Source organism: Uloborus diversus, chromosome 1 (genome assembly GCF_026930045.1).
Source record: "Uloborus diversus isolate 005 chromosome 1, Udiv.v.3.1, whole genome shotgun sequence".
NCBI lineage: Eukaryota > Metazoa > Arthropoda > Arachnida > Araneae > Uloboridae > Uloborus > Uloborus diversus.
This window is the reverse complement of record NC_072731.1, coordinates 118,354,077-118,366,531: the sequence shown is the minus strand read 5'-3', so window position 1 is coordinate 118,366,531 and position 12,455 is coordinate 118,354,077. Positions and strand designations below refer to the sequence as shown.

General features: G+C 32.7%; 1 protein-coding gene across 2 annotated transcripts in view; it reads right to left on the bottom strand.

Moving 5' to 3' along the window:
• Positions 1-12,455, bottom strand: part of LOC129231707 (eukaryotic elongation factor 2 kinase-like) — a 105,323-nt gene that overhangs the window by 74,492 nt on the left and 18,376 nt on the right. For both annotated transcript variants that reach the window (XM_054866072.1, XM_054866079.1), the window contains exon 4: positions 3,194-3,231. In XM_054866072.1, coding sequence (XP_054722047.1) covers positions 3,194-3,231 — 38 coding nt within the window. The remainder of the gene's footprint in view (positions 1-3,193; positions 3,232-12,455) is intronic.

Below are 12,455 nucleotides of genomic sequence, written 5' to 3'. Positions count from 1 at the left end.
CACGCACGCTCATACACATACACACTCACACACATACACACACCAACGTGCATACACACAGGTCTACGCACACACACAAGCCTACACATACACAACTATACACAGGTAACAGCCCAAGAGGAGGGGCAGGCTTGGAGGGACAGGAGCCGTTTCTAGAAACAAGTGAGTGAGGGTTGTAACCTATGAGTAGGGTCCTGTCGCAACTCGTGATTGCAAAAAATATAGTTCAAATTTAAAATTTCAGGATTTAAATTAATTTTGAAAATTCAAAAGGTTTTTTTAAATTTTTTTTAAAGAAGCAGATATAATAAGTTCAAAAGCAGGTACATGAATAGACACAATGTATTTTGCTATATACAGTTATTAATTTGTATGTTGTGTTAAAAAGGGATAGAATGAAGTTATGTGGTGCACACATTTATATCGCTCTTTTTTTTTTTGAGAAATTACGATTGCTAATTGTTTTCACTTTACTGCCCTTGATGTTTGGTTCCTTTTTCAACCCCACCATCCTCTACAGATGCGACTCCTCCCAGTAGTCGCTTTTCCTTTTTGGTGGCGTCCATGTCCTACACACACGCACGCTCATACACACTCACATACACATGCCAACATGCATACACAAAGGTCTATGCACACACACAAGCCTACACATACACATACACAACTGTACACATGTAACCGCCCAAGAGGAGGGACAGGAGCCATTTCTAGAAACAAGTGAGTAGGGTAGTAACTAATAAGTAGGGGTCCTGTCGCAACTCATAATAGCAAAAAACATAATTTGAATTTAAAATTTCAGAATTCAAATTAATTATAAACTTAAACAGTTTTTACTTTTATCTTAAGTTGACAGACTATTGTGATCTACTCCATCTGCCATGCTACTTGGAATTTTCATTAACCCCAATTCTTCAATAACTAAAATTTGTCACATGTTTTAAACAATGTTGCTCATAAGTCATTTAACCACAAAGCAAACTGATGCATAATCTGAAATTTTAGATGGAACTGAGGCAACTTATAAATATTGCAGGCTACTAATTCCAAAGTGATTCTCAGTACCAATTGTTTTTTTTTTTTTTTTTTTGTGGCTATCCCGAATTACTTATTTAATTCACTTGACTGTTGAACGGCGTCCATCCTTTGATTTTATTTTTCCATGCTTATAATGCCGGCGTCCACATGTCTCAAATTATTTATAAATACCTTTACACAATCTTTTTTATGCGAAAACAGTATCTAACACGCAGCACATAACATCCATTATACGGCCCCTGGCATTCATTTAAATTTTAATGTCTTGAATTCAAATTGTAGTTGCGATAAAAGCCATAAGTAGAGACGAGAAACCCAAGGAGTAGGGTCATATTGCAATCATGAAAAAAATAACTTATTTCAAGATCTAAAAATTTAAACTATTTTCAGTTTATTTTTTTCACATAGACAGAAGATCAGTAATATGCATGCAACACACAAGCATAATTCTACGAATTCCAGATTTCACATAGATAACTCAAGTCTCCTTATTTGTGTGCTCATATGCTAGTAAGGAGAGGACTCCCTCTTAAACCTGATGCTATATCTGCGCTCTGTCAGTCAACTGTCTTATGAACGAAGAATTTGTTCTATAACTGTTTAGCTATTTATGAAATCAACAGAACAAAATCCGTAAACCGTTTTACAAAATGAAGTACTTTTAATGAAAATATTATTAATATTTACATTAATTATTACTAAGTTACTTTGCACATATTGTGCATTTGCTAAAAAATGTAAAAAAGAGAATGTATTTATTTATTTGGGGGGGGGGGAGGGGGCTTATACATGGAGTTCAAAAGGGGCGCAATTTTTCACTTTTGTACGGAGCGGTTCAAACGCTAAATCAGGCCCTGCATAAGGAATGTTGCTTACACTTAATTGGCCATGGTATATCAACACATCCAACATCCACAAAATGGTTTGACAAAGATCGGCAGAACCTCCCAGACAAATGGAAATAAGTGCAGTGGCTGGAGATTACATTTAACTAATCTACTATCAATTTTTTGTGAGCACTTTACCTTTCGATTTCTTTATTTCTTTGCAGATTTTACACTTCAAAGTTGGAATTAGTGAAGTTAATCTGAAGCAATTTTTAAAAAGAATGTAGACTAAGACACAATTTTGTTACAGGTTTGACTGCTTAAGTATTTTAGTAGAGTATGAAACAAAAATGCAATATCTAAAACAAAAATAAAAAATAACAAAGTAACTAGTTCATAATTAAATAAATAGCTTTGAGCAAAAAAAGTTAATTAAACAATGTTATAAACATAAAAAATTGATGCAATTTTTAACAAATTTCAGTGTATATAATGCATTGTTAATATGCATAAAATCACTTTCATATCAAGGTTTTAACATAATTACAGTCAACGCTCGTTATAACGATCCCTGACGTCCAAACAAAATTGGTCGTTATAACGTATTGCATATTATTTAGTCATTTTTATTTAAATGCACAAATCTTTCTCATACTTATGCTTCTTTTTAAAAAGAGAATCAAGAAACTAACAAAATAACAATGTAATTTTTAAAAAAAAATTTTAGTTTCTTTCTCTTTTCAAAATTGTTATGCTGCAATTGCAGAAACTTTCCACTTGTTTGATTTTTTAAAAAACATAATTCGTAATGTCTACCATTTATGTGAGGTTTTCTTCACTTCTTTGATCCTATACCAACAAATAATTCTCTTCAATGGAAATATTTTACCTTTAAAAACATAAAATGTTTATAAGTATTAGTTTTTGAATAGTTAGTCCTGAGGATAATCAAAAAATTGAAGCTTAGTTTTGGATGTTATATAAGAATGAACAGTTCAGTTTGGCCGCTCTTATGGACAGTAAAATAACATTACATCTATGAAAAAGGAAATGGGACTTCATTCATTGTTCGCTATAACAGAAGGGTCGCAGTAACAGGAGGTCGTTCTATAGAGCGTTGACTGTATTCAGTTCCAAAAACTTTAGTGAAATGCACATTTCTAAGAGAAATAATTACATATTCAATAATTTTAAGAAAATTTATTGAACAAATTTAAAGCTTAAAGAGAGCTAAAATAAATAACACTATGATGTGGAAAAGTAATTAAAAGATTAAATCATACAGCATAAGAAAAATTAGCTAAGCTCCATTTTTGTTTTATACTTACAATCTATAACACGATCTCATTGCACCATGGCCGAAGGGCTAGAAAAGAAATGCACAATCCAAAACTTACTTGGTGTACATGTGACTGATGGCATAATATTCAAATATTTTAACTTATAACAACACAAAAAACCTTGCCTTAATAGTTTTTAAATGTATGATTCACATTAAATAGGAACATTTTTTTAACTACTTAATATTATTTTTTAAAACTAATATTAAAAATAAGCCACGAAATTAATTAGGTTATGGAAAAAAATCAATAGTTAATATTTTTCCCCTAAGTTTCGAATAACAAATAAGTAATCAAATATTTGTGTCTTAAGACTGCAAAACATTCTTATGGTATTATTTCATAAATAATTTTCCATAGAGAAGTTGCATACTCTCTGAAGTGTTTTCCATTTACATTTTTTTGATAGATATTGTCATACAAACTACAAATACAAGTCAAAAATTTCATTAAAAAAGCAGAATAGCTCTAAAATTGGATTTAAAATGCAAGAAAAATGTAAACAATACAACATGATCAAAAAATGCTTGCTCATTGGTATGACGTCAATTGACATGCTTCGCAGTTGGCTAGGGTCAAAACTTGCGCGTTTCTTCACCCACATGTGAAATCTTGCAGCTGTTTCACTCATATTTGCTTTTCAGGTGCTTGAATAATAAATCTGCACCATGAAACCTGGATTTTCTAAAGGACAATCCAACAATTTGCCGAATTCCCTTACCCATTTTTCATTTTTGGGGAAAAATTCCTATTTTACTAGTGCCGAAATAAAAGGAGTCAAGACAAAACGGTTAGTAAAGATTTTTATGATCTAAAACCGGATTTCCCAAACTTTATAGCCAGCGGACCCCTTTCAAGGACCAATGTTCAGCACGCACCCCTGTCATTAGATGGTACAGATACTTATTACAGGTCACTAATTACAGAGGAACATCACTGTTGAAAAAAGCGTAGGTAATTTACAATGTTTTTACCTTATTTAAAAATTCTGGAATAAAAATGAAAATGAACAGCCAGAAATCAAGGTAACATAACGATTAAAATTTTAAATTGACTGACGATTAAACTCTGAACTAACTGATAATGATTAAAATTTTAAATTAAATGCAAGAGTGAGATTTATTGTTTTAACTGGCATAACTTTAATATATTAGTGTTAATTTTTGATAGCTAGAGTCATATCAGGATCAACATTTAGACAGCTTCGGTATTTTGTTTTGTTTTTTGACAGGTTCAAAATCTGACTTTGCATCGGTAAGATGTGGCAAAAGGCAGAACATGCTTTGCATTTTCAACGAACAATTGGTATTTTTGGTATTCCAGATGAAGTTAAAACTGGGGGTTAGCAAAAATTGGCAAAAATTGTGAAATCTGTGGACAAAGGTAAAAATTTTATGCAGTAAACAATTTTCTAAAAGTTTGTACGAAAATTCATTGACAAGATTCCTGAAATATTATGGTTTTGAAAAAAGGAGTCACCAAACTACTACATCAGCACAAAACTATTAGTTTACAAGACTCCGTATAATAACAAAATAACTCAGCAAACAATTTTAAGCATTATATAAAGTACTACGCAAATGCTTTAAACTTTCATAATACAAATAAAATAAACTTATAGCAAGCAATAGGATACGTAATTCAATAGTACATGTGAGAGCTACAAGTGTCTTGTGAGAGCAGAAATCATTAAACAATAATAACATAATAATAAAAAGCAACAGTTGCCTTAAATTGATTTAAAAATTGAAATTCCTGAAATGGGGTTATTATATGCAAAATGAACATTTTGTAGCACATAACATGTTAAAAGTTGCATTTTTTGAAACTAGAAATCTTATTCTTGTATGATTTATTTTGCAAGTTATGGGACATGGAGCTGGATTAACTATGCGAATATCTTTAATATTGGAAATGAGACAGATACATTGCAAATATGTAAACACTTATTCAAGATTTCAGCAATAATGTTTAGTTAATTAATTTCAACAAAATATTTTACAAAAAACATGATATGACAAACAGTAGGGTAGAATCTAAGCAAAAAAAAACTTGAAAATTTCTACGTAGGTGTATACTCTTAAAATATACCAATCTAATTAGGACTCGACCGATGGTTCAAAAATTTAGTCATCAGTATTGGCGACTTCATAGCCAACGGACCCCTTTCAAGGACCAATGTTCAGCACGAACCCCTGTCATTAGATGGTACAGATACTTATTACAGACCACTAATTACAGAGGAACATCACTGTTGAAAAAAGCGACTAATGCTAACTTGGATAAAATATCGGCCTTGAAAAAGTCTAAACGCCGATGCATTTCGGAAAAAAAATAATCTAACTTCTAAATATGAGTTTTGGATCACTACCGAAATTTTCACGACATTGCTGACACGTATCAAACACTAACTCTGATGAAAGTTTTAAGAATTGTCTGCTCTTAAATTGAAATTTTGTACTAGCATTATATATATATATATATATATATATATATATATATATATATATATATATATATATATATATATGCCCTTGTCCTTAACCGATCCTTAACTGTAATTAACGATCCATTTAAAGTACTGATTTTCTTTGCAAACGCAGGCCATCCATTTTATTGTTATACCTATGTTTTAAAGCAAGAACTTCTTTGTATACAACATTTTTGTTTTCTGTTTTCTGGTGCTAAAATTATTAAGCTTCTTGATGAACTGACTCTGAAGCAAGCTACATAAACTGGCTGTGTGAAAAAGTCTTCTCTTAAATCGATCCCAGCTACTTTTAATGTCTGTTTTGTGACTTATTAAAGTTTATTGCAAAGCAAACTTTTACAGGAAACTGCACTCTTCTAGATTCAAAAGGATAGTTAGTCCGTTTGTGATGATGATCTTAAAAACTTCGTTTTCAGTGTTGAAAAAATTAAAGTAAAAGACAGCAACATTATAATTTGACATGAGAAAAGCCTCAAAGAATCACGTGAGAAACAAAAACAATATCAAAATTCGCTATTGACCAAAAGTTAAGATGAAGCACTGAATAATGATTTGAATGGATGAAAGCCTTCGAAAATAAAGGATTTAAATTTCAATTGCAGGTTTTAATTTCACAGAAATTAAGGGGTTTTAATTAATTTCTCTTGAACTAGTTGATATTTCGAAAAATCCTTTCTTAGTGGATACTTTCGTAATCATGTGGACATGCCAGCCAAATTTCAGTCTGAAGCTTCAGTGGTATTGGCTATGCATTGATATATATATATATATATATATATATATATTATCTCAGGACATTGATTTTTATACATTAAGATATGTTTATGTAATTTTGCATGATGTGTGACAGGAGGAGGGGATCAAGTGCGACACTTTGTGACAAAGAGAGGAGGAGGTCAAAATTTTTGAGAGAAAAGAGTTATTTATGAAAAACTCCTTACTATTTTTATCAATGTATTAGGAATTATCTATAGACCATTTCTAAAAACCAAAAAAATCACATTTTATTTCCATAAAATCCCATCATTGTCATCAAAAGCATGAGTCATTTTTACGCTTACAAACATTATTCTGTATACCTTATTGAACTTTTCAAATGTTAATCAACTTTTGGATTGCTCTTTATTTCTTTATTTACACATAATCTAATCTAAAACTTGGATCTCCAATAATCTCCAATATTAATTTTGATACAAAAAAAGCACAAAAAAATTGCTGTAAAAGCGATAAACAAAAATAGTTACATTAAACTGACCAAAGGCAAATACCTGGTTATTAGATAAATGTATGGGCCTAGTCATTTGAGTATCCGCTATGAAACTTGTTAAAAAGTTTTTACCGTACATATCATCGCCTCAGAGCAACAGTAAGAGATCTAATACCCATAGGCGTCGGAACCGGGGGAACTGGGGGAGCTTGAGCTCCCCTTGGAATATTTCAAACCGGCTCAGCTCCCCCGGAAAATTCTAGCACTGCAGCTTATTGACGTACATTGATTTCCTCAAACTTGATTTCAAAAATGTGATCTGCCTTTTCTAGGAATTTCGGAATTTCCACCCAATAAGCAACAAAAGCAGGGGGCAGACGGAGTGGTCAGTGCACTTGAATTCACCTTCACCTTTTTTTACTGTTAAAACATCTCTTGATTCCAGAAATGCGGAAAAGTGGGCTCTACCCTGTGGCCTGCGAAAATCAGTACCAGTACCAATATGCATTTGCTCTCTACCTTGAGCTCGTGTTTCGGCTTTCGAGAGCGGCATTGCAGTTCAGTTCCTATTCTTATTAGTTTTGCATGCGGTTTTTTTGTATAGTGCGGTGGCGAATCCAGAATTTTGTTCTGGGGGCGGCTGAGGTAGTTAAAATTCTTGCTGCTCTTGTCTCCTTGTCATTACCAAAGTTTACTGATGTAAACGAAAGTGTTCTGTATCATTATCTGCTATCTAGGGGTGTTAATGACTAATGAATCTTTCTAAGTTACATTTCAAATTATCTAAAATTTGGTATTCAGTGTTAAAATTCTAAATTTTAAATGCATATTCAAAGTTTTTTCCTTCGTTTAGACATATTTGTTATGCAATTTGAAGGCAAAATTTTCAATCCTTGTTAAGGATGCAAAACAATTATGCTGACAAGGTGATGTAAATGAAATAGAAGAAAGAAAAGCTGAAAGATGTTAAACAAATAGTGAAAAACAGCGAGAAAGAAGACAAAATTTTAAGAATTGATATTAAACTCGAAAATTAAAGAGAGAGAAAGAAAGAAAAACAAGTAGCTATTATATTTACACTTTTTTCTCCTTTCCTTCTTTCAGTGAGTAAATGTATAAATATTTGGAACAGGTAGGGAAAAAGTTCAGAAATTTGAAGGGAAATTTCGGAAAACTAACACTCCTGTTACTATCGCAAATTTGTGTATCAACCTTAAGAAGAGCGAAAACAAATTAATTAATAAAGATAGAATGGATGCAGGAAATTATGTATATATTTTTTAACATTTAGATGCATAGACAGAGGGTGAAAGAATTTATTTCTGGTATGGGGGTGGCTGCAGCCTCATAGCCCCCCCCCCCCCCCCCGGATTCGCCATTAGTCCAATGATCACAAAAAGAGATAATAATGAGCCAGTTTAGCATTTAAATATGAATAACATGGAAGGTGCTCCAGACATGACTGAAAAAAGGTTACTAAGGTTGTTTGTACTTGTTCAAATAATGTTGAACATGTTCAAATAATTTCAACTTTCCAAAAACTTACAGTGTCTCCCAAAAGTATTCGTACACTTACGATTTTCAATGAAATACGCCATTATCGATTCGTTAAAATTAAAGTTTTGGAACGGGTATTTAATTATAAGATCTATGATTTATTTTTTAACAAAACTACATGAAAATTGTTGATAACATAATAACATGATTTTTAAGAAATCAATAATCAAAAAGTGCCAGAAACTTGATCTCACAAAAGTCTTCGTACACTTTGAAAAAATGTCAAAAAACTAGTAAATAATTTAACTTTTTAATAAGTTATTATTTAGTAGAATACCATGCAGTATCAGCAACAGCTTTTAAATGTCTGGGAATAGATTTCACTGTTTTTTTTTTCCTTTCTTTCTTTTTTTTTTTTTTTTTTGGAACAATTTCTGAGTAAGTGTTCAGCCGCACTTCGAGTCTTACTGTTTCTAATTCGTTTTCCGTTTCAATAGTGTATTTTCGTAATATATCCACCAGATATCTAAAAATATGTTCTATTAAGTTGAAATCTGGCGATTGAGAAGATATTTCTAAGCTTAATGACAATATTTGAGGAATCAAACGCAAACGTGTGCTTCTTATCTTTATCTGGATTAAAAAAACGATATTGTTTCCGATTGCCAAATTTTGAGCTAATAATTTAAAATTGTTTTTAAAAATATTTCACTGAACAGCATGATTCATCGAAAAATTTCAAACTTCCAAGTCCTGCACCCTCGCACAAGAACACCTTCATCGTCCTGATTAACTGATCCCAACTAAGTTCTTTAGATTTAATTTCTCATTTTTTTTTCTATTTACAATTATGCAGCAATTTAACCCAAAATGTTGAATTTATTTTTATTTTTAAGTAAGACGTTTTTACAAAATGTTTTGAGCTTATTTATCATTGGTTTTACGGCGGAAAACGTAAGCTTTCTGTTTTTCGCACGAACAAGAAAATTTCTGCAGGAAGAGGTCCCATTTAATCCAGGTAATCAGAGAACTTGGCGAATAATTTTAGGGTAAAATTAAACGAAAGTGTTTCATTCAATTCTGCAGAAAATTTTTCATCACTCAAAGGTGTATTTTTTTAATTGTAAATCTCTGATCACGCTTTGTTAACTTTGCATTTGACATTTTCTTATTTTGTTTTCGATCCGATTCTTGTCTTTAAAGCATTTTATCAAGCACTTCACTATAGAATGGTATAAATTAACTAATTTAGAGACATTTCAAACCAATTTACGGCTACTAAGAGAGAAAAAACATCAAATTTCGAATTGTGTTTTTGGTTTATGCGCATAGCTGCCATTTTAAAATAATAAGCAGAATATTAGGGCATAAATAAACAAAAAATTAAAGCCAACAGTGTGTCATCACAATGCAAAAATAATAAAAACACAACTTATGATAATTTTAATCATGAATTTATTCGAAAATATTTCAGTGTGCGATGACTTTTGTGGCGTATTTTTTTCTGTGACCCTTCGTCTTTTGAGAAATTTCAAAAATAAAATCTGGCAATATTTTGAAAAAAAAAAAAAAAAAACTTCTGGGTTTTATTCAGAATGGCATAGGAATGGTGTGAAAAAAAAAAGGACTTCATATTCGAATTCAGTTTTGCGTTATTTTGATTTTACTACAAAATTTCAAGGTGTACTAAAACTTTTGGGAGCCACTGTATCTCATTTAAAGTTATCTGACCCCTCAGATTATACTTTACGAAGTTACAGTTATTCTTGTTTTTTGAGCAATCACGATTGCTTATCACTTTCATTTGACTGTTTTGATGTGCTATCATTTTATTTTCCCATCAGCACCCTCTGCAGCACCACCGTCGACCGGCCTCACGATGTTGCTCCTCTAGCGAAAACCATCTCCAGGTAGCGTCAATATCCTACTTATACATACACGCAAGTACAAACAAACTCATACACACCCATACATACACCTACACAAACACATACACACACACGCATACATACGGACATATACACACACAACTACCCACACACTCATGCCTGCACACAAGACACAAACACATATTCCTACACACACATACACATCCCCCCTACCACAAACACTCATACACACAACTACCCACACACTCATACCTGCACACAGACACAAACATATACGCCTACATACACACACTCGTGATTGCGTAAAACATAATTTGAATTCCAGATCTCAAAACTCAAATTATTATAATTTATTTATTTATTATTATTATTTTTTTTTTTTTTTTTGCTTTCTCAAAATTACGATTTTTTCATCATTTACAGATATATTTTTATGCCAAAATTGTTACCTTTCATCTATTATTGCAGAAAAGAAGCCAACAGTATTTTATAGTTTCTATCAAAGACTCAAAGACTTTAAACTAAAAATTTATCTGAACAATATAATATATAGTGAATAATATAATATATAGTGAACAATTCATTTTAACACATATCCAACGTTCTGTTTTTTCCGCCCTCCTGTTTCATCTATTCCCCTTTTTCTAGTTCTCAGAAAATAAGAAAGTCTTCTAAATATTACGTTGTCGAAGCCTCCTCTTTCCTCCAAAATTATTACAGAGCGCCTCAAATTTTGTTTTCAAGGCTCAATTCCCTGAAAATTTCCGGAAGAGAGTCCTTTGAATGCTTTGCCCTCCAACAACATGGGAGATTATGTAATATACCGTTTTTGGGACTTCAATTTCAGAAAAATTGCTGGACCCCTAACGCCAACAAATATGATCCACAGTCGCGTTTTTCAGCAACTACAATTTTGAAAAAATTAAGAAGAAACCTCTGAACCTTTTCTGATTACATCATTGAAAAACGCTCTCTATTAGGACTTCAATTTTGAAAAAATTCCAGAGTAGAGCCCTAGTACAGCCTTTTCCCCTGCCATCATTGACTGTTGTCTACAATTACGTTTTTAGGACTTCCAATTCGAAATATTGGGACGGAGATGTAAATCGTTCGAAAAATCGATCGAGGACAATCCTTCGGGTCATATTTTCACTAAAGGCAACAAATATGGTATATAATCGCGTTTTAAGACATTAATTTCGAAAATTTTTCAGGGAGGGTATTCGAACCTTTTCTTCCCTTAACATTATCAAAAATCACCTATAAGTTCGATTTTAGAACAAGAATTTTGAAAATTTTCCGGGAGAGACCCCGAAACACCTCTATTTCTATGTGCTCATCTTCGAGTACTAACCGACTCCTTTTCATAACCAGGAGTTTAATCACCTCATTCTCTCCATAAACAATTGTATATATGCAATATTCAATAAGAAATGGAAGCTTCGAAACCACTTTTTTATGGGGAAAAACGTTTAAAAACCTCCCCCCTCCCCCAAAGATTATTTTCTGGTTGCGCCTCTGCTTCTGCCCCTTAGATTCCAGACACTTCTATACTGTGTTCCAGCTCCCCCTACTTCTACAAAGTTCCTACGCCTCTGCTAATACCAGAAATAACACTGAAATATCTTACTGTTGCTCTGAGGCAACGATATATCATTTTTTTTTCTTACTCTAATAGGAGCTACGTTTTTTAGGCTATTTAGCCTTTTAGCAGACCTAGTGCGATCTCCCTATCTGGCATCCAGTCTTTCATGTGCCACCATTAAGGCGCAAGGGCAATGGCACGTATAATTTGAACGCCCAGTTTCCACCAGATGTAGGCACCTGGGCTCTCTTTGATGCGAAATTTGCACTACGTATTTTAATTTTGACGAAGGAATTCTAAGCAAAACGAATACGCGAGGGATCTTTTACAAAATGCGTAATCATACATAATGGGCGCTGATGATTCTCTGCATCTTGAAAATACACCGACTGGCCACTCCAGGTCGGAATCTGGGTCCACAGGTGTAGAAGGCCAGCGCCTAACCATCACGCCACCAGCGGGTTACGATACATCATAAAAATATAAATACTTCTTCTGTGCATATGTTTGTCACCGTAAGGCGTTAAAACAGCCGGACCAATTTCGACGAAATTTTTTGTGTATGATTAAGTTGAGCTGAG